The sequence below is a fragment of the Entelurus aequoreus genome, linkage group LG10 (genome assembly GCF_033978785.1).
Source record: "Entelurus aequoreus isolate RoL-2023_Sb linkage group LG10, RoL_Eaeq_v1.1, whole genome shotgun sequence".
Lineage (NCBI taxonomy): Eukaryota > Metazoa > Chordata > Actinopteri > Syngnathiformes > Syngnathidae > Entelurus > Entelurus aequoreus.
The window spans coordinates 14,884,151-14,906,573 of record NC_084740.1 but is presented as its reverse complement, the minus strand read 5'-3'; the positions used below and the strand labels follow the sequence as shown (position 1 = coordinate 14,906,573).

General features: G+C 36.0%; 1 protein-coding gene across 1 annotated transcript in view; it reads left to right on the top strand.

The window, feature by feature from the left end:
- drd2a (dopamine receptor D2a) overlaps positions 1 to 22,423 on the top strand; it is a 196,712-nt gene that overhangs the window by 168,213 nt on the left and 6,076 nt on the right. The window contains exons 4-6 of the mRNA XM_062062048.1: positions 2,101 to 2,237; positions 5,479 to 5,687; positions 17,993 to 18,079. Of these exons, the coding sequence (XP_061918032.1) occupies positions 2,101 to 2,237; positions 5,479 to 5,687; positions 17,993 to 18,079 (433 nt within the window). The remainder of the gene's footprint in view (positions 1 to 2,100; positions 2,238 to 5,478; positions 5,688 to 17,992; positions 18,080 to 22,423) is intronic.

Genomic DNA, 22,423 nt, shown 5'->3' with positions numbered 1-22,423 from the left:
GGTAGAGAATTTTGTAAACCAGTGATTCTTAGCCATCAGGCCAAAAAATATCTGGTTCTCAGCTGTCGGCCCCAGCGGTACTCAGTTGGAATACACTACTTGTGGCAGTGATGACAATATCAAACTAACCGAAAAGTAAATCATCAATCACTCAAAGTTTATTTATACAGCCATAAATCACAAGTGTCTCAAAGGGCTGCACAAGCCACAACGACATTTCTCAGATCCCACATCAGGACAAGAAAAAATTCAACTCAATGGGATACATTGAGAAACCTTGGAGGGGACCGCAGATATGGGGGTGGGAACAGCTAGCGCAACATCTGTGGTCACCTAATAACCTCTCCACGCAGGAGAGTGGGGCAGAGCAGAAAAGAGATGGCAGATCAACTGGTCTAAAAGGGGGGTTTATTCAAAGGCTAGCGTATACAAATTAGTTTTAAGATGGGACTTAAATGCTTTTACTGAGGTAGCATATCTAACTGTTACCGGGAGGGCATTCCAGAGTAGTGGAGCCCGAATAGAAAACGCTCTATAGCCCGCAGACTTTCGAGCTAAAGACAGAGAGAAGTTTCATAAGCGCAAAAATGATGACAAAATTTTTATATATATATATATATATATATATATATATATATATATATATATATATATATATATATATATATATATATATATATATATATATATATATATATATATATATATATATATATATGGACGGCGTGGTGAAGTTGGTAGAGTGGCTGTGCCAGCAATCGGAGTGTTGCTGGTTACTGGGGTTCAATTCCCACCTTCTACCTTCCTAGTCACGTCCGTTGTGTCCTTGGGCAAGACACTTCACCCTTTGTCTCTGATGGCTGCTGGTTAGCGCCTTGCATGGCAGCTCCCGCCATCAGTGTGTGAATGTGGAAATACTGTCAAAGCACTTTGTGTACCTTGAAGGTAGAAAAGTGCTATACAAGTATAACCCATTTATTTATTTATATATATATATATATATATATATATATATATATATATATATATATATATATATATATATATATATATATATATATATATATATATATATATATATATATATATATATATACATAATTTTGTATGTTTGTTTGTTTCATTTTGTTTGTTTGTTTCACATTCATGTATGCTTAGCTCTGCGGCTAGCCTAGGTTGTCCTCTACTCCTTCCCCCTTTGTTTGTGTCCGTGTTAACCCAGCTAGCATATAGTGTTAGAAGAATGTTAGCCAATGGTTCCCTTATGGTTAGTTAGAATTAAACCTACATTTAATGTTTAAAGAACATTGGCAGTAATGCCACATTTTAGAACCGTATTATTTTATTCAGCATACGTAAATAATTGATGTTTGGACAATTGTCCATGGGTTATGGTAAATGGGTTATACTTGTATAGCGCTTTTCTACCTTCAAGGTACTCAAAGCACTTGGACACTATTTCCACATTCACCCATTCACACACACATTCACACACTGATGGCGCGAGCTGCCATGCAAGGCCCTAACCACGACCCATCAGGAGCAAGGGTGAAGTGTCTTGCTCAAGGACACAACGGACGTGACGAGGTTGGTAGTAGGTGGGGATTGAACCCGGAACCCTCAGGTTGCTGGCCAACCACTCTCCCAACCGCGCCACACCTTCTCCATCAGTTCACAATTGTCCACGTTCCAATCGGGAATCAATAATTTCTCCTACCTCTACGACACAGCAAAACTTTTCTGTAGCTGACTAACTCAATATACTGCTAGATATGCTTTAATTGTTTAAATCTGGCTGGAAACCATGGAAAAGGTCTATGACCACTGACCAGCGCTTGTATAGCCTATCCTTGCTAATTACCTCTCATTTCCCCCTGTTGTCTTTTTTTAATTTACAGAGCAACTCAGTTGTTATTCCTACCGAACTTGACAGGTTGATATCCCTGAAGTGTGACCGACTTGAAGTTAAACTGTGGTGATTTATTTTTTGGAGTAAAAAGTACAACCCGACCTTCAGCAAACTTCTTTTTTTTCTTTTTTTTTCTTTTTGTCTTTTAAAAAAAAAATAAAACCATGTTTTTTTTCTCTCCTCTGTTTTAGTTACACAGCCGTCGCAATGCCCATGCTGTACAACACGCGCTACAGTTCTCGAAGAAGGGTGACTGTTATGATCTCAGTGGTGTGGGTGCTGTCTTTCGCCATATCCTGCCCCCTGCTGTTTGGGCTCAATAACACAGGTAAGACAAAAACATGTTTGCACTAAAAACACCCATGAGGTTTAAATGATAAGAATTGAAATACATTAAAGACACAAACAGATACTTGGGCCATTATTGGTTGTTAACTTAAAGACGACCTATATTGAACTTAATTTTTGCGATTTATAAATCTTACAATGTTGGATACTCGTGGTAAACAGTGCCAAAGCGACAACACATAATGTTCATGCATTTTGGCGTGAGCTTGTACGCAGTTTTGGATGCCTCTGTTCACAACGAGGTGGAATTACTTATTTAGACATTAAGTCAGGGGTGTCAAACGTACGGCCCTGTTGATGAGCAGAAGTTTTTGAATGAAAGAAACTGCTGTTCTAAATGTGTCCACTAGATGTCGCAATAGCAATTATTTGTGTCTTTGTAGATTATGCTACAATATGTAAAAAAAATAAAAATAAACCACATGATGTTAGTGCACCAGTCGAGGAAAACGATCAAACTACATAAATAACGTCCTGTAATTTGATTTTGATATTATATTTTTATCTTGATAGATTGAAAATTATCACCAATGAGTTGACTGATGAACATTATCACATCATTTATTCAGAAAGTGCTGCTAAATAAGAAGAAAGCGCTTAACTTCCTCAGTTCCTCAAATAATAATACTATTGATCGGGACAACACGGTGGAAGAGGGGTTAGTGCGTCTGCCTCACAATACGAAGGTCCTGGGTTCGATCCTGCGCTCGGGTTCTTTCTGTGTGGATTTTTGCATGTTCTCCCCGTGACTGCGTGGGTTCCCTCAGGATCCTCCGGCTTCCTCCCACCTCCAAAGACATGCACCTGGGGATAGGTTGATTGGCAACACTAAATTTCCCCTAGTGTGTGAATGTGAGTGTGAATGTTGTCTGTCTATCTGTGTTGGCCCTGCGATGAGGTGACGACTTGTCCAGGGTGTACCCCGCCTTCCGCCTGATTGTAGCTGAGATAGGCTGCAGCACCCCCCACGACCCCGAAAGGGATAAGCGGTAGAAAATGGATGGATGGATGGATACTATTAACCGTAACATGTAAGTGTAAAAAAACCAAAACAACAACATTATGATTTGTATAGTTTCAGAATGTGCTTGTTCTATTTTTAAACAAAGAAAACAATCTGAAGTTTTCTTTATTTTTAAATTATCGTGCCGTGATTTTACCAATCTGGCCCACTTGGGAGTAGATTTTTCTCCATGTGGCCCCCGATCTAAAATGAGTTTGACACCCCTGCATTAAGTAAAGCCCTCAGCTACACTGGGATGGGTGGCTGTTAAGCAGATTGAAGAATTATTGTTATATAATCTTGGCATGTACATTATAACAATGACATGCAGTAACGTAAATACTGATGAAGCTGCTTTTTTTTGTGACCGGGTGAATCTTTGTATTGTTTATGAAGTTTATTTTTGACCGTTTCTGGAATTAAAATAGCGGTGACAACTTCAAAATATATATTTAAACAGTGCATATTTTGTAACAATTCATCATGACACCGTCAGGGAGGGTGTGGCGTGGTTTCATTCGCAATCCGGGAACGCCTCAAGAACTGAAGATCTTGCAGACGGATTCAAAAACAGGTTATAAAACTGACCGTGGAGCAAATTTTACACCAAAGTTTATCCAATACATATTATCTGGACCACAAGGAAGTGTAGATTAAAATATGCGTAGGTCCCCTTTAAATTTTTTTGCAGCTCTAAATGTGATAATACACATATTGAACTACTTAAAATATGTATTACTCCATCTCAGGCAACTGTATTTCCTTTCAAGATTACCAAGCTGAAGATGAGTCATTTGAGTAACATGACTTAAAGCAGGGGTGTCCAAAGTGCGGCATTTGCGGCCCGCAAGCTAATTGTTTACCGGCCCGCCACACATTCTGGAAATGCTGTTGCAAAAATTAAAAAAACATTTAAAAAAAGTGGAATGAGGTGAAATCTAACTAGAAAAAGTTGCAATGTTGACACAAAGCTACCATGCAGGCTTTTTTTTTCTTTTGTCTATCTTAATTAATTCTTTTTTTGCCATTGCTCCAAAAATAATAAAAAACAATGTTATAATGAATTATTGACCTATTCAAGGCTCCAATTATTTCAAATATTTCACTTTAAAATGTTTTATGTGGGAAATATTGCATTTATTGTGTGGTTGCCATACAAAAACATCAACATTTTATTTGACAAAAGAGCATAAAACAAACAAAATAATAGTTCAAACGTAAAATCGACAGATATATCTGAAGTTGAGCTCGTAACTTAAGTGTTGAAAGTAAAAAAAAAACGAATAAAAATGTATCATTTTCTGAGTGGGGCACCTTTTGGATCCCAAATATATTTAATGGGATTTTATTTATCTTTTCACTGTGATTACTCAAAAATAATAATGAATTAAAATCAATGGTGTCCTGCATTATTGATATTTTTAAGGCTCTAATTACTTCACATCAAACATTGCTTTCTGAATGTTTTGGGCAGTGGGGTAAATACTGCATATTTTAGTTTTATTATAAAAAACTAAGTTGTCTTTGACAGAAAAGGCAATCAATCAATCAATGTTTATTTATATAGCCCTATAGCCACCATTACATGTTATGTAGACCACAAGGAAGTCTTTTACATTTAGAACAAAATAAAAATAATAACACTCCTTTATTGCGCCCTATAATCCGGTGCACCTTATATATGAAAAAAGATCTAAACTAGACCATTTATCGGCAGTGCGCTTTATAATCCAGTGCGTCCTATGGTCCGGAAAATACGGTATTTGTCTTCTTGATGCATGAAGGCTCAAGAGGGGACATCGAGTTCTAAAGGTGATTATTAGTCACTGTCGTCTCATTGTCTGCACAGCAGTTGGACTCAGGAAAGTGTCTGCAAAGCCAAGACTTTTATCAAGAAAAAAAACAAGAGGGCATCAGCTCTGTCATGACAGACTTGATGGAGTTCCTCAGCTGCTAGGAGTAAAAAAGACAGCAAGGAAAAGAGGAAGAACAACAATACATTGTCTGAATAACCCACCAGGTGGGGCGAGGTGACATTTTTTGATGAATTTCCCAGAGATTCAACCACAAACCGCACAAACCCTCAGTTGTTGCAAATGCAATTTCAAGCTCCAGGATGTCGCGCCTTATTGAATAAGGGATACGACGTCCTCACAAGGTCCTTAAAGGGAACTAAAGATAAATACTGTTTTTGTCCTATTTGATTCTGCCTCAACAGCCACGCGGGATGCTTCACTTTGTGTGATCGCCAATCCCGCCTTTGTGGTGTACTCCTCCATCGTGTCCTTCTACGTCCCCTTCATCATCACTCTGCTGGTTTACGTGCAAATCTACGTGGTCCTGAGGAAGCGCAGGAAGCGAGTCAACAACAAACCCAAGCGGCGTGCGTGTCAAGTCGCCGTGCCAGACGTGGCCACTTCTCTCAAGGTGAGCTTTTGTCAAGATGCAGAATAGAATAGATATTTATCGTCATTGTACATTGTACAACGAAATTGCAAGCAAACTTATTTAGTGCACATTCATAATGACACATAAAAAAACAAAACAATAAGAACATGGTACTAAGATAAATAGATACAAATAATACATAAACAACATAAAATACCATTAAAAAAAAACAATACAATTGATGGTAATGGTTGTTTGTTTGGAACATACTTTACAAGTTTCACTGAAGTACACTGTTATACACACACTAAAACATGTTGGGTTAAAAAACAACCCAATGTCAACCCAACTGCTGGTTCTGAAAAGGATGAACCCCATATTTGAGTTATTAACTCAACATTTTGGGTACATTTTTTCAACCCAACTTTTGCGTTGAGTCATTTAACCAAAAAGTTGAGTTATGATAGCTTAATGTCGGGTTATTCACAACCAAACTATTGGGTTGAATTATTTAACCCAAAAGTTGAGTTATGCTAACTCAATGTTGGTTGATTCAGGTCTCTGCATTGACATTTTAGAAAACATAGAACACTGGAGTAAAAACTTGTGATTTTTTTACTCCGGCTTTATGTGTTAATATTTCCCTGCTGGTATAGAAAAGGACAAACCCCTTATGAGTTATTTTAATTCAACACACACTAAAACATGTTGGGTTAAAAAATAACCCAATGTCAACCCAACTGCTGGTTTAGAAAAGGATGAACCCCATATTTGAGTTATTAACTCAACATTTTGGGTACATTTTTTCAACCCAACTTTTGCGTTGAGTCATTTAACCAAAAAGTTGAGTTATGAGAGCTTAAAGGCCTACTGAAACCCACTACTACCGACCACGCAGTCTGATAGTTTATATATTAATGATGAAATCTTAACATTGCAACACATGCCAATACGGCCGGGTTAACTTATAAAGTGCAATTTTAAATTTCCCGCGAAACTTCCGCTTGAAAACGTCGCGGTATGATGACGTATGCATGTGGCGTCACAAGGTCAAGGGAAGTGTTTGGACCCATACAAATACCTCTGTTTTCTTCGACAAAATTCCACAGTATTCTGGACATCTGTGTTGGTGAATCTTTTGCAATTTGTTTAATGGACAATGGAGACTGCAAATAAGAAAGTTGTAGGTGCGATCAGTGTATTAGCGGCTGGCTGTAGCAACACCAACACCAGGAGGTTGTGTTGTGTTTTGAGCAGGATAGCAGACGCACTACGGTGAGTACAGCTTTGGCTTCCAAACATTTGATCGCTTGTCCGTACGTGTGTGTCGATATGTGCATGTCACGTACGTAACTTTGGGGAAATATATGTTTCTTGCCGACTCTGATGGCGGCCGGGGTGTCGTCAAAAGCGTACAACGCCCGCCGCCGCATCTAAGTTAGCTTCTATTTTTTTAGCTTCGCCAAGCTGAAAATTATTAACCGTGTATTTACATGTTCATGGTTTAATAGTATTGTTGATCTTCTGTCTATCCTTCCAGTCAGGTTTTTTTAAAATTTAGTTTCTATCTGCATTTGAGACTGATGCTATCACGTTAGCCCCGTAGCTAAGTTAGCTTCTATTTTTTCAGCTTCGCCAAGCTGAAAATTATTAAACGTGTATTTACATGTTCATGGTTTAATAGTATTGTTGATCTTCTGTCTATCCTTCCAGTCAGTTTTTTTTAAATTTAGTTTCTATCTGCATTTGAGACTGATGCTATCACGTTAGCCCCGTAGCTAAGTTAGCTTCTATTTTTTTAGCTTCGCCAAGCTGAAAATTATTAACCGTGTATTTGTTGAATGAATGATAGGTGGTGGTCGGAGGGGCCGTAGGCGCAAATTGGCAGCCACGCTTCCGTCAGTCTACCCCAGGGCAGCTGTGGCTACGAAAGTAGCTTACCACCACTAGGTGTGAATGAATGATGGGTTTTTAACATGTAAAGCGACTTTGGGTACTTAGAAAAGCGCTATATAAATCCCAGTTATTATTATTATTATTATTATTTACATGTTCAGTCACTGTGAATGTCCATTTCGCGTTCTCGACTCTCATTTTCAAGAGGATATAGTATCTGAGGTGGTTTAGAATACAAATCTGTGATCCACAATAGAAAAAGGAGAGAGTGTGGAATCCAATGAGCCAGCTTGTACCTAAGTTACGGTCAGAGCGAAAAAAGATACGTCCCGCACTACACTCTAGTCCTTCACTCTGACGTTCCTCATCCACAAATCTTTCATCTTTTCGCTCAAATTAATGCGGTAATCGTCGCTTTCTCGGTCCGAATGTCTCTCGCTTCATTGTAAACAAAGCGGAATTGTGAGGAATCCTTTGTCTTGTGACGTCACGCTACTTCCGGTAGGGGCAAGGGTTGTTTTTATCAGATACCAAAAGTTGCGATTTTTATCGTCGTTGTTCTATACTAAATCCTTTCAGCAAAAATATGGCAATATCGCGAAATGATCAAGTATGACACATAGAATGGATCTGCTATTCCCGTTTAAATAAAAAAAATTCATTTCAGTAGGCCTTTAATGTCGGGTTATTCACAACCAAACTATTGGGTTGAATTATTAAACCCAAAAGTTGAGTTATGCTAACTCAATGTTGGTTGATTCAGGTCTCTGCATTGACATTTCAGAAAACATAGAACACTGGAGTAAAAACTTGTGATTTTTCTACTCAGGATTTATGTGTCAATATTTCCCTGCTGGTACAGAAAAGGACAAACCCATTATGAGTTATTTTAATTCAACACACACTAAAACATGTTGGGTTAAAAAATAACCCAATTTCAACCCAACCACTGGTTCAGAAAAGGAAGAACCCCATATTTGAGTTATTAACTCAACATTTTGGGTACATTTTTTCAACCCAACTTTTGCGTTGAATCATTTAACCAAAAAGTTGAGTTATGATAGCTTAATGTTGGGTTATTCACAACCAAACTATTGGGTTGAATTATTTAACCCAAAAGTTGAGTTATGCTAACTCAATGTCAATCAATCATCAATCAATGTTTATTTATATAGCCCTAAATCACAAGTGTCTCAAAGGGCTGTACAAGCCACAACGACATCCTCGGTACAGAGCCCACATACGGGCAAGGAAAAACTCACCCCAGTGGGACGTCGGTGAATGACTATGAGAAACCTTGGAGAGGACCGCATATGTGGGTAACCCCCCCCCCTCTAGGGGAGACCGAAAGCAACGGATGTCGAGTGGGTCTGACATAACATTGTGAAAGTCCAGTCCACAGTGGATCCAACACATCAGCGGGAGTCCAGAATCAATCAATGTTGGTTGATTCAGGTTTCTGCATTGACATTTTAACCTATAGAAAACATAGAACACTGGAGTAAAAACTTGTGATTTTATTTACTCAGGCTTTATGTGTTAATATTTCCCTGCTGGTACAGAAAAGGACAAACCCCTTATGAGTTATTTTAATTCAACACACACGACAACATGTTGGGTTAAAAAAATAACCCAATTTCAACCCAACTGCTGGTTCAGAAAAAGACGAACCCCATATTTGAGTTAACTCAACATTTTGGGTAAATTTTATCAACCCAACTTTTGCATTGAATCATTTAACCAAAAAGTTGAGTTATGATAGCTTAATGTTGGGTTATTCACAACCAAACTATTGGGTTGAATTATTTAACCCAAAAGTTGAGTTATGCTAAGTCAATGTTGGTTAATTTATAACCCAACTATTGGGTTGAATTTATTGCTGCAAACACATTGGCAAGTCCCTGCAGTGACATTTTAACCTTGGTAGAATACATAGAACACTGGAGTAAAAACTTGTGATTTTATCTACTCAGGCGTTTCTTATGGCATCCCTTTAAGTCCTCTCATTTTTGGCAGTTACTCATTTTTTTGTAATTTTATTTATGTAACTGAGGTAGTAAATATTAATTTGTTCAACTTTTTTAGTTATACACACACTTAAAACATGTTGGGTTAAAAAATAACCCAATTTCAACCCAACTGCTGGTTCAGAAAAGGACAAACCCCTTTTTTGAGTTATTTTAACTCAACATTTTGGGTACATTTTTTCAACCCAGCTTTTGTGTTGATTCATTTAACCAAAAAGTTGAGTTATGATAACTTAATGTTGGGTTATTCACAACCAAACTATTGGGTTAAATTATTTAACCCAAAAGTTGAGTTATGCTAACTCAATGTTGGTTGATTCATAACCCAACTACTGGGTTGAATTTATTTAACACAACAGCTGAGTTATGCTCACTACAATGTTGGGTTATTCCAAACCCTGTAACGAAGGGGTCGCATTTTACTGCGCGTATCGTTCTCCCAAGATGCAGCAGGAACTCCGGAGGCGAGGTGCAGGCGAGACATTGATTTATTGTCCGTGAATCATGCAAAATTACAAAAAGACGGAAAAGTGTGCCGATAGCCTGGACGCTATGGCAGAGCTTAGCACAGGAACAGAAATCAAAGATCGTAGAAAATACTTAACGTAGCGGGTTGCCTGGAAGCAAAATAAAAGACGTTGTCAATGTTGCGTAGTGCAAACAGGGAAGCCAGACTGATTGTGGCGAAAAACAGGAATAAGTAGCTCTCTGATTAGTGGCCAGGAGCAGGTGAGCGTCCGGAACACTAATCAGAGGCAGGTGAAACTAATTCTAGTATACATATATATGTGTTTTTATATACTGTATATATATGTATGCGTATGTATATATTATATATACACATATATATACATACACATATATGTTTACACACACCTATATATATATATATATATATATATATATATATATATATATATATATATATATATATATATATATATATATATATATATATATATATATATATATGTATATATATATATAAATGTGGGCGGTATAGCTCGGTTGGTAGAGTGGCCGTGCCATCAACCTGAGGGTTGCAGGTTCGATCCCCGCTTCCGCCATCCTAGTTACTGCCGTTGTGTCCTTGGGCAAGACACTTTACCCACCTGCTCCCAGTGCCACCCACACTGGTTTAAATGTAACTTAGATATTGGGTTTTCACTATGTAGAGCGCTTTGAGTCACTAGAGAAAAGCGCTATATAAATATAATTCACTTCACTTCACTTCACTAAAGAAGGGTTCGGTGAATAGGCATATGAAACTGGTGGGGTTCGGTACCTCCAACAAGGTTAAGAACCACTGGTCTAATGTGGTTTAAATGGCGAAATGTGAAGCTCTTGGACCCGTAAAAATCCATAAATTAGCTGCAGCATTTTACACAGCGTGATGTTCAAAGTGTGGAGAAAGAAGTAAGGAATTATAGTTTGGAAATGACAGCTGTCACTTATAGTTAATTCCTTTTTTAAAGGTAATTTGCCAAACACTTACTGACACATCCTGTGGTCTTGGAATTGTTTTTCCTGTGTTACAGAAGAGTCAAGGGGATGGCATGCAAGCAGCATGAGAAAACATCTAAGGAGAAAGTTGAAACCAAAGTCGTAGCTGTCGATTATTTTGCCCGATTAATCGAGTGATCGGATAAAACACGCTTAATACCCTCAATGCGTATTTTAGGGTAAATAGCTGGAATAAACAAAAACATTTTTCTAATAAATGCAAATAATTAACATTTAAATTGCAGTTTTAACATGAGCACAGTGATATCAATAATTTAAAAAAAAATGTTCACTGCCGACAGATTATGGCACCCACATACCACCGCTCTTATTGTGCACTCTATTGCAGCAGCAGTCTAGAAACTTTATCCGTTTATTTCAACTCCATGCTGTCCGGATTTTATTCATTTGTATTAGTTACACTCATTAAACAATTAATCAAAGCAAAAGAATATGAATCAAAGCTTTTTTCTAAACAATTTACTCTCATTTAATTCATTAATCCATTGATTCTAAAAGAGGAACTGTACTTTTTGGGGAAAATTTTGCCCATTGTTCACAATCATTATGAAAGACATGACGGATGTACTTTGTTTTAATGCATTTTGACTCGTAAATAAACATAAATAAAAGTCCACTTACAGCGGAGCAAATGGGAAGTCCTCTTCTCCGCCCATAAAACCCACAAAATAACATCCAAAAGCGCCAACAATACTCCATTTACATTTTGTGACTTGAATATTAACCAAGTATTAGTGATAATGTTATTATAAGTGCTACACAGTTGAACTATGTATAGCGCCGCCCCTAATCCCTATGTTTACATCAAGTGGTAAGCTGCTTCCTCGCTTCCTTTGCTCTTCAAAGTTTATTGTAGATCATAAATCATGCCTCTCACCTGGATAGTAGAAGGACCAGGATGTAATCTAAAAAATTGGTACACTTTGACAGCCAATATAGACCTGGAAAAGGCGAGAACAACGCGAAAATACGTTATTTTTCATCCAAAACAGAAATATAACAGCTTTCTATCAGTCGCATCCTAATGACAGCAGACATTGTACAGTAAGTGATGTTTTACTATGTTTGTTGGCTGTCATTGAAGTCTGCAGTGAGTAAAAATCCGTGATGTAGTGGGAATAAAAAGCGAATGTTGTGATGCATTTTTTAAAGGAATGCGCCGCCTATGCTTAGAATGATCTAAATACGTAAATATCATATGGTATTATAAATGTGACTGTTAAATGAGTTATGGGTTATACTTGTATTATAGCGTTTCTACCTTCAAGGTACTCAAAGCGCTTTGACACTATTTCCACATTCACACACTGATGGCGGGAGCTGCCATGCAAGGGCCCTAACCACGACCCATCAGGAGCAAGGGTGAAGTGTCTGGCTCAAGGACACAACGGACGTGACTGATTGATTGATTTAAACTTTTATTAGTAGATTGCAAGTACAGTACATACTCCGTACAATTGACCACTAAATGGTAACACCCGAGTACGTTTTTCAACTTGTTTAAGTCGGGGTCCACGTTAATCAATTCATGGTAAGGTAGAAGGTGGGGATTGAACCAGGAATCCTCAGGTTGCTGGCATGGCCACTCTCACATCATGTATACAGGGGTCCCCAAACTTTTTGACTCCGGGGCCGCATTGGGGTAAAACAATTTGGCTGGGGGCCGCGATATATATATATATATATATATATATATATATTATATGTAAATGTGTGTGTGTGGGTGTGTGTGTGTGTGTGTGTGTGTGTGTGTGTGTGTGTGTCTATATGTGTATATATATGTATATGTGTATAATATATATATATATATATATTATATATATATATATATATATATATATATATATATATATATATATATACATATGTATATATATATATATATATATATATATGTATTCATACATATATATTCCTCGCGCACTAGTTGACTTAAAGACCGCACTTGCTGCATGCCACGTTATCGATGGTAAGATGCATTTTTAGACAATATGATTTGCCTGAGTGGCTAGGATACGGTAGAAAATGGACTAGTAAGGACAAATAAAAAATAAAATAAAAATTAAAAATGTTTTTTTTTTTTAATTTTAATTTTCTTTTTAACATGGGACTTCTCGCGGGCCGGATCTTGGAGCTGGGGGGGCGTATCCGGCCCGCGGGCCATAGTTTGGGGACCCCTGATGTATACAAAACCTTCATGGAATTGTTGGGATTTTTTATAGGGTTTTATATGAAGAATAGTGCAACTACCATAGTTTCCAATGTAAGCAGACTTTTGATGGTATTTATTTAATTTTTAGAATGTATAAAAAAAATTAAAATGTATGTGTGCTTGTCTTACATAAGGATTGTGAATGAAATTCCAAAAAAGTGCAGTTGCCCTTTTAACGTGTGGTATGTCGGCTCCATCTTGTGGTACGCCAAAGAATCGCTTAATTAAATAATAAAACACAGTGTTACTGTTCAAACTGTGTGCAATGTTACAGAGGCCAAAAGTATTAGATATAATTGTTAAATAAAACCTGTGCCTTGTTTTAAATGAATACGTAGCCTACTACGCTACTGTAGTTTAATGTTGGTCATTATGGCGGTACTTGGTGAGCCAAGTGTTTTCTGAGGTGTTACTTTGTGAAAAAAAGAAATTGAGAATCACTGGATTAATTGTTGCAGCCCTCGTGGAAACCACTAAAACAGGATAAAGAACTTTCCAATGCATTATTTAAAAGTTGAAGGACGGTGAGCAAACTTTTAAGGGGTGCCGTCATCAATACCAGGTATTATGGTCTGTGCACATATATTGCTTCACTATACCTGAAACTGCACACAGAGAGCTTTACATTATACATTAGTATACATTCACCCATTCATTTACACCAGGGGTCGGCAACCTTTACCACTCAAAGAGCCATTTTGGCAAGTTTAACAAATTAAAGAAAATAATGGGAGCCACAAAAAAAATTTTAAAATTTAAAATGAAAAACGCCGCATACAAAGCTTAAATTGCTTTGTGCTATGTTAACCAGGGGTCTCTGACACACGCACCGGCACGCACTTTAATATGGAAATGTGATGTTAGTGCGGCCCGCGAGTTTTGAATGAATGGCGCTTGATAGCGTCATTCTTCCTAACCCTCTCATTATTTCCGGGAGACTCCCGAATATCAGGGCGTGATGGCACTGCTTTTAGCGCCCTCTACAGCCTGCTCAAACAGTGTACCTGCTCGACCACATGTAGAATGCAGCTTCAGCTTGCTCACGTAAGTGACAGCAAGGCGTACTTGGCCAACAGCCACACAGCTTACACTGACGGTGACCGTATAAAACAACTTTAACACTGTTACGTTACAAATATGCGCCACACTTTGAACCCACACCAAAAAAGAATGACAAACACATTTCTGGAGAACATCTGCACTGTAACACAACATAAACACAACACAACAAATACCCAGAATCCCATGCAGCCCTAACTCTTCCGCTCAACCGACGCATGGAGGGGGGGGGGGGGGGGGGGGGGTGGTAGCGGGGGTGTATAATCTAGACCGGAAGAGTTAGGGCTGCATGGGATTCTGGGTATTGGTTGTGTTGTGTTTATGTTGTGTTACGGTGGGATGTTCTCCAGAAATGTGTTTTTCATTCTTCTTTGGTGTGGGTTCACAGTGTGGCGCATATTTGTAACGTAACAGTGTTAAAGTTGTTTTATACGGACACCGTCAGTGTAAGCTGTGTGGCAAATGACTAAGTATGCTTTGCTGTCTCCTATGTGTGCAAGTAAAAGCTACATACAACATGTAGCCGGGCTGGCATGCTGTTTGTAAATGCTATAGAGGACAATTACTGCAGTGCAATTAGGGCACGCCCTTAATTTAGTAATTAGAGTGAAAATAGGATTATATTTGCCCTGGGAGTTACCTAGGAGAGGCACTGAGATCCATAAGTCTCCTGGGAAAATCGGGGGGGTCGGCAAGTATGCAGCTGAGTGGTCAAAGAGCCGCAGGTTGCCGACCCCTGATTTACACAATGACGGAGGCTACCATGGCGCATCAGAGGCTAGGTGGGTGAAGCGCTTTCCCCAAGGACACAACGGCCGAGACGAGGATGGCGGAAGATGGCTACGGACCAGTAACCCTCAAGTTGCTGGCACGACCGCTCTACCATCTGAGCCACGCCGTAAATAAAACTAGCAGAAACATTGCAATGAATCAACCAAAATAAAACGGATACGTTATTAAATCCAAATTATAAATATTATCATTAAATGGTTAATTAATCATTCATAGTTATTGAATACTAATTATAATACATGATTAACTCGGGATAAATAATATGCAGACATGTTTTTTCTTATATGTTGCAAACACATCATCCGTGTACTGATTCTGAAGTTTTGTTTTGAATTTAAGTATATGCAGTACGGGCCGAAAGTTTGGACACGCCTTCTCATTCAATGTGTTTTCTTTATTTTCATGACTATTTACATTGTAGATTGTCACTGAAGGCATCACAACTATGAATGAACACATGTGGAGTTATGTACTTAACAAAAAAAAAAGGGGGAAATAACTGAAAACACGTTTTATATTCTAGTTTCTTCAAAATAGCCACTCTTGGCTCTGATTATTGTGTTGCACACTCTTGGCATTCTCTCGGTGAGCTTCAAGCACACCTGTGAAATGAAAACCATTTCAGGTGACTACCTCTTGAAGCTCATCGAGAGATTGCTAAGAGTGTGCGAAAAAGTAATCAGAGCACAGGGTGGCTGATTTGAAGAAACTAGAATATAAAAAATGTTTTCAGTTATTTCCCCTTTTTTTGTTAAGTACATAACTCCACATGTGTTCATTCATAGTTGTGATGCCTTCAGTGACAATCTACAACAGGGGTGTCCAAAGTGCGGCCCGGGGGCCATTTGCGGCCCGCAGCTAATTGTTTACCGGCCCACCACACATTCTGGAAATGCTATAGCAAAAATTAAAAGAACATTTAAAAAAGTGGAATGAGGTGAAATCTAAGAAAAAGTTGCAATGTTGACACAAAGCTACCATGCTGGCTTTTTTTTTTCTTTTGTATATCTTTTTTCTTTTTTTGCCATTGCTCCAAAAAAAAAAAAAAAAATCAACGTTATAATGAATTATTGACCTATTCAAGGCTCCAATTATTTCAAATATTTCACATTAAAATGTTTTATGTGGGAAATATTGCATATATTGTGTGATTGCCATACAAAAACATCAACATTTTATTTGACAAAAGAGCATAAAACAAACAAAATAATAGTTGAAACGTAAAATTGACAGATATATCTGAAGTTGAGCTTGTAACTTAAGTGCTGAAAGTTTAAAAAAAAAAAATAATACAAATGTATCACTTTGAGTGGGGCACCATTTGGATCCCAAATATATTTAATGGGATTTTATTTATCTTTTCACTGTGATTACTCAAAAATAATAATGAATTAATATCAATGGTGTCCTGCATTATTGATCTTTTTAAGGCTCTAATTACTTCACATTAAACATTGCTTTCTGAATGTTTTGGGCAGTGGGGGAAATACTGCATATTTCAGTTTTATTATAAAAAACTAAGTTTGACAGAAAAGGCATAAAACCTTTTTGTTTTTTAAACTTTATATCAACCTGAAGTTGATATATTGTACAGATTTACTGTAAACGTTATATAAATAAAAATAATAATAATTTGACTTGTTTTTAACATTTTAATGACTTAGACCCTTTATGGTCCCCGGGAGCCCTAAAGGTAAAAAACAAACACAATCGATATATTTTGTTATGGTTTGAAAATGAAAAATATCCAAATAACCCCCGCATGCTTTAATTTTTCCGTGTGCGGCCCTCAGTGGAAAAAGTTTGGACACCCCTGATCTAAAATGTAAATAGTCGTGAAAATAAAGAAAACCCATTCAATGAGAAGGTGTGTCCAAACACTGTACTGTATTTTGAAAATATAGTTTTAAAATTTCCCTTTTTACTGTCGATTTAAAAATAAACTTAAGATGATAAAACTTTCCTATAATTTAGACCCATTTATGCCTCATGTAGTCATAATTGTAAGGTGTTAATTTACATAACAAACCCAGACAAGAAGACTATAGATTTTCTTACTCTGTTACAGGAAAAGGCAGCTTCATAAAAATGCAGTTTTCCACCACATAACATGACCGTATTTTCCGCACTATAAGGCGCACCTAAAAACCTCCAATTTTCTCAAAAGCTGACAGTGCGCCTTATAATCCGGCGCGCCTTATACATGGACCAATATTGAGCCAACTACGGGATGCATAACGTAACCCCAGCCTCTACTGTAGCATCTATTCTATGCGCCTTATAATGTGGTGCGCCTTATATATGAACAAAGTTTCAAAATAGGCCATTCATTGAAGGTGCGCCTTATAATCCGGTGCGCCTTATAGTGCGGAAAATACGGCAATTAGGCTTTTTTTTTCTTCTTCTGTATTTCAGGTATTGATTCCACACACTTGCCATAATGACCAGCAAAGGTTTATTGTGGGGTACATTACTACACAATCCAATGGCCTATGAAGTCATTACATGCTCGCATATTGACAAATGAGCTGATCATTATTATGATGAGAAATTAAGCGTTATAGAGCAGACTAATCACATTTCAATACAGGCTGCTCGGCTGCGCTCGTGGTGAAATAACCTCTGTCTGTACTTTATGATGCTGTCAAGTTAACGGCCTTGACTTTCAGCGGCACATCACATTCTCGCTAAGCCGTCTCGCAGTGCCAAAAAGCTCCACGCAGCCCGCTTTGACCTTCCATCCGGGCTGCCATATTTACGCCGTGACAGCCCGCTTTTTTGTCAAATGTGCGTCCGCTTGCTTGACACTTGTTTTTCTGTGCGTAAAATTTTAGGACAAGTGCACTCATCCTGAAGATGTGAGGCTGTGCGCAGTGATTGTCAAGACCAACGGGAGTTTCCCTGCCAAAAAGAAGAAAGTGGTGCGTTTCTGTCTGTTTTACTTGAGCTTTTATTTCAGGAAAGGTGAAATCAATAATCTTAACAATGAATTATTCCATTTCATTAAGTAATACAAATTTTGTCATGGAAAATCGATAAAGAATCATGTTAGTGGAGCTGGGATCCTGAGAGGGACAAGCGGTAGAAAATGGATGGATGGATTTATTAAATAAATCAGTTTTCATCAAACAAAAACCTTTTGTTTAATTTGCAAAAACATGACTTTGAACTATTTTGTGCGACTTTTAAGGTTTATATTTGGCCAAAATATATTAGTACCGGCCAAAAATGTGGACACACCTTCTCATTCAATGTGTTTTCTTTATTTTCATGACTATTTACATTGTAGATTGTCACTGAAGGCATCAAAACTATGAATGAACACACTAGAACCGGGTGTAGTATGGACAAATGGGGCCAATTATTTTCAATGTGTTTTTATTTTTGTACTTGTTTTAATCCTTTTGTTGTTTTTTTACACTTTTTAAAAACCTAACCAGGGAAAAGGGTTGCAAATTAGCCCGTGGCTCGAAGTCTTATGTACTTTGACATCAGTTACCTGTGGGTAGCAATGTTACCGCTTAGGTAATAAAAGTATCTACATTTTTAACAACTGTTACGTACGTATAAAACATATGTTCAAGACAATAATATCGTGCTAAACAAAACACTACTTTTGAAAAGTATTATGATATACTTGTGGTTAGCGTTAGCAGATAACTTTGGACTTTTCAGTAACTTTTAGGTGATAAAAGTATCTAATTTTTTAACATGACTCTTATCTAAGTTTTTTTTTTTAATTCAACACAATAATTAGTGATAAATCATCAAAATACTACCTTTGATAAGTATTATTATAAACTTGTGGTTAGCGCTAGCAGATAACTTTTAACTTTTCAGTGACTTTCAGGTGATGAAAGTATCTATTTTATTAACATGAACTCTAATCTAAGTTTGAAATTTTTTTTTAAATGCAATAACGACTAGTAAATCAACAAAACACTACTTTTGATAAGAGTGTTATGTACCTGATGTTAGCGCTAGCAGATAACTTGACTTTTCAGTGACTTTTAGGTGATAAAAGTATCACATTTTTTAACATCAACTCTTATCTAAGTTTGAAAAAATGTTCAACACAATAATCAGTGATAAATAAACAAAATACTACCTTTGAGAAGTATTATGTACTTGCGGATAGCGCTAGCAGCTAACGTTACCTCTTAGGTAATAAATGTATCTATTTTTTTAACAATAACTGTTACGTAAGTATAAAAAATATGTTCAAGACAATAATATCGTGTTAAATAAAACTACTTTTGAAAAGTATTGTTATGTACTTGTGGTTAGCGCTAGCAGATAACTTGACTTTTCAGTGACTTTTAGGGGATAAAAGTATAATTTTTTTTAACATGAACTCTTGTCTATGTTTGAAAAAAATGTTCAACACAATAGTTAATGTTAAATCAACAAAACGCTACCTTGGATAAGTAATATACTTGTGGTAGTGCTAGCAGTTACCTCTTCGGTATTACAAGTATCTACATTTTTAACAATAACTGTTACGTACGTATAAAAATATGTTCAAGACAATAATATCGTGTTAGATAAAACTACTTTTGAAAAGTATTTGATGTACTTGTGGTTAGCGCTAGCAGATAACTTGACTTTTCAGTGACTTTTAGGTGATAAAAGTATCACATTTTTTAACATGAACTCTTATCTAAGTTTGAAAAAAAAATTCAACACAATTAGTGATAAATCAACAAAACACTACCTTTGATAAGTATTGTTATGTACTTATGGTTAGCACTGGAAGATAACTTGACTTTTCAGTGACCTTTAGGTGATAAACGTATCCTTTTTTTTTTAACATGAACTCTTATCGAAGTTTAAAAAAATGTTTAAACGCAATAACGAATGTTAAATCAACAAAACACTACTTTTGATAAGTATTGTTATGTACTTGCGGTTAGCGCTAATTTTACTTTTCAGTGACTTTTAGGTGATAAAAGTATCAAATGTTTTAACATGAACTCTTACCTAAGTTTGAAAAAAAAAGTTCAACACAATAATTAGTGATAAATAAACAAAACACTCCCTTTGATAAGTAGTATGTACTTGTGGTTAGCGCTAGCGGTTACCTCTTAGGTAATAGAAGTATCTACATTTTTAACAATAACTGTTACGGACGTAAAAAAATTTTGTGATAAAAGTATACATTTTTTAACATGACTCTTATCTAAGTTTAAAAAAAATGTTCAACACAATAATTAGTGATAAATCAACAAAACACTACCTTTGATAAGTATTATTATAAACGTGTGGTTAGTGCTAGCAAATAACTGTTAACTTTTCAGTGACTTTTAGGTGATGAAAGTATCACATTTTTTAACATGAACTCTAATCTAAGTTTAAAAAAAAATGTTGAACGCAATAACGGATATTGAAACAACAAAACATTACTTTTTATAAGTAGTGTTATGTACTTGTGGTTAGCGCTAGCAGATAACTTGACTTTTCAGTGACTTTTATGTGATAAAAGTATAAAAAATTTTAACATGAACTCTTATCTAAGTTTGAAAAAAAAATTCAACACAATTAGCTATAAATCAACAAAACACTACCTTTGATAAGTATTGTTATGTACTTATGGTTAACACTAGAAGATAACTTGACTTTTCAGTGACCTTTAGGTGATAAAAGTATCCATTTTTTTTTAACATGAACTCTTATCGAAGTTTAAAAAAATTTTTAAACGCAATAACGAATGTTAAATCAACAAAACACTACTTTTGATAAGTATTGTTATGTACTTGCGGTTAGCGCTAATTTTACTTTTCAGTGACTTTTAGGTGATAAAAGTATCAAATGTTTTAACATTAACTCTTACCTAAGTTTGAAAAAAAAAGTTCAACACAATAATTAGTGATAAATAAACAAAACACTCCCTTTGATAAGTAGTATGTACTTGTGGTTAGCGCTAGCGGTTACCTCTTAGGTAATAGAAGTATCTACATTTTTAACAATAACTGTTACGGACGTAAAAAAAAAAAAAATGTTCAAGACAATAATATTGTGCTAAACAAAACACTACTTTTGAAAAGTAAATGGTAAATGGTAAATAGTTGTACTTGTAAAGCGCTTTTCTACCTTTTTTAAGGAACTCAAAGCGCTTCGACACTATTTTCCACATTCACACACTATGATGTACTTGTGGTTAGCACTAGCAGATAACTTTTGACTTTTTAGTGACTTTTGTGATAAAAGTATACATTTTTTAACATGACTCTTATCTAAGTTTAAAAAAAATGTTCAACACAATAATTAGTGATAAATCAACAAAACACTACCTTTGATAAGTATTATTATAAACTTGTAGTTAGTGTTAGCAGATAACTGTTAACTTTTCAGTGACTTTTAGGTGATGAAAGTATCACATTTTTTAACATGAACTCTAATCTAAGTTTAAAAAAAAATGTTGAACGCAATAACGGATATTGAAACAACAAAACATTACTTTTTATAAGTAGTGTTATGTACTTGTGGTTAGCGCTAGCAGATAACTTGACTTTTCAGTGACTTTTATGTGATAAAAGTATCACATTTTATAACATGAACTCTTATCTAAGTTTGAAAAAAAAATTCAACACAATTAGTGATAAATCAACAAAACACTACCTTTGATAAGTATTGTTATGTATTTATGGTTAGCACGAGAATATAACAAATAATATAACTTGACTTTTCAGTGACTTTTAGGTGATAAAAGTATCTATTTTTTTAACATGAACTCTTATCGAAGTTTGAAAAAATGTTTAAACGCAATAACGAATGTTAAATCAACAAAACACTACCTTTGATAAGTATTGTTATGTACTTGCGGTTAGCGCTAGCAGATACATTTTGACTTTTCAGTGACTTTTAGGTGATAAAAGTATCTAACCTTTTAACATGACTCTTATCTAAGTTTGAAAAAAAAATTCAACACAGTAATTAGTGATAAATCAACAAAACACTACCTTTGATAAGTATTGTTATTTTTTTGTGGTTAGCGCTAGCAGTTACCTCTTAGGTAATAAAAGTATCTACATTTTTAACAATAACTGTTACGTATATATAAAAAATATGTTCAAGACAATAATATCGTGCTAAACAAAACACTACTTTTGAATAGTATTATGATGTACTTGTGGTTAGCGCTAGTAAATAACTTTTGACTATTTAGTGACTTTTAGGTGATAAAAGTATCAAATTTTTTAACGTGAACTCTTATCTAAGTTTGAAAAACAATTTTAACGCAATAACGAATGTTAAATCAACAAAAC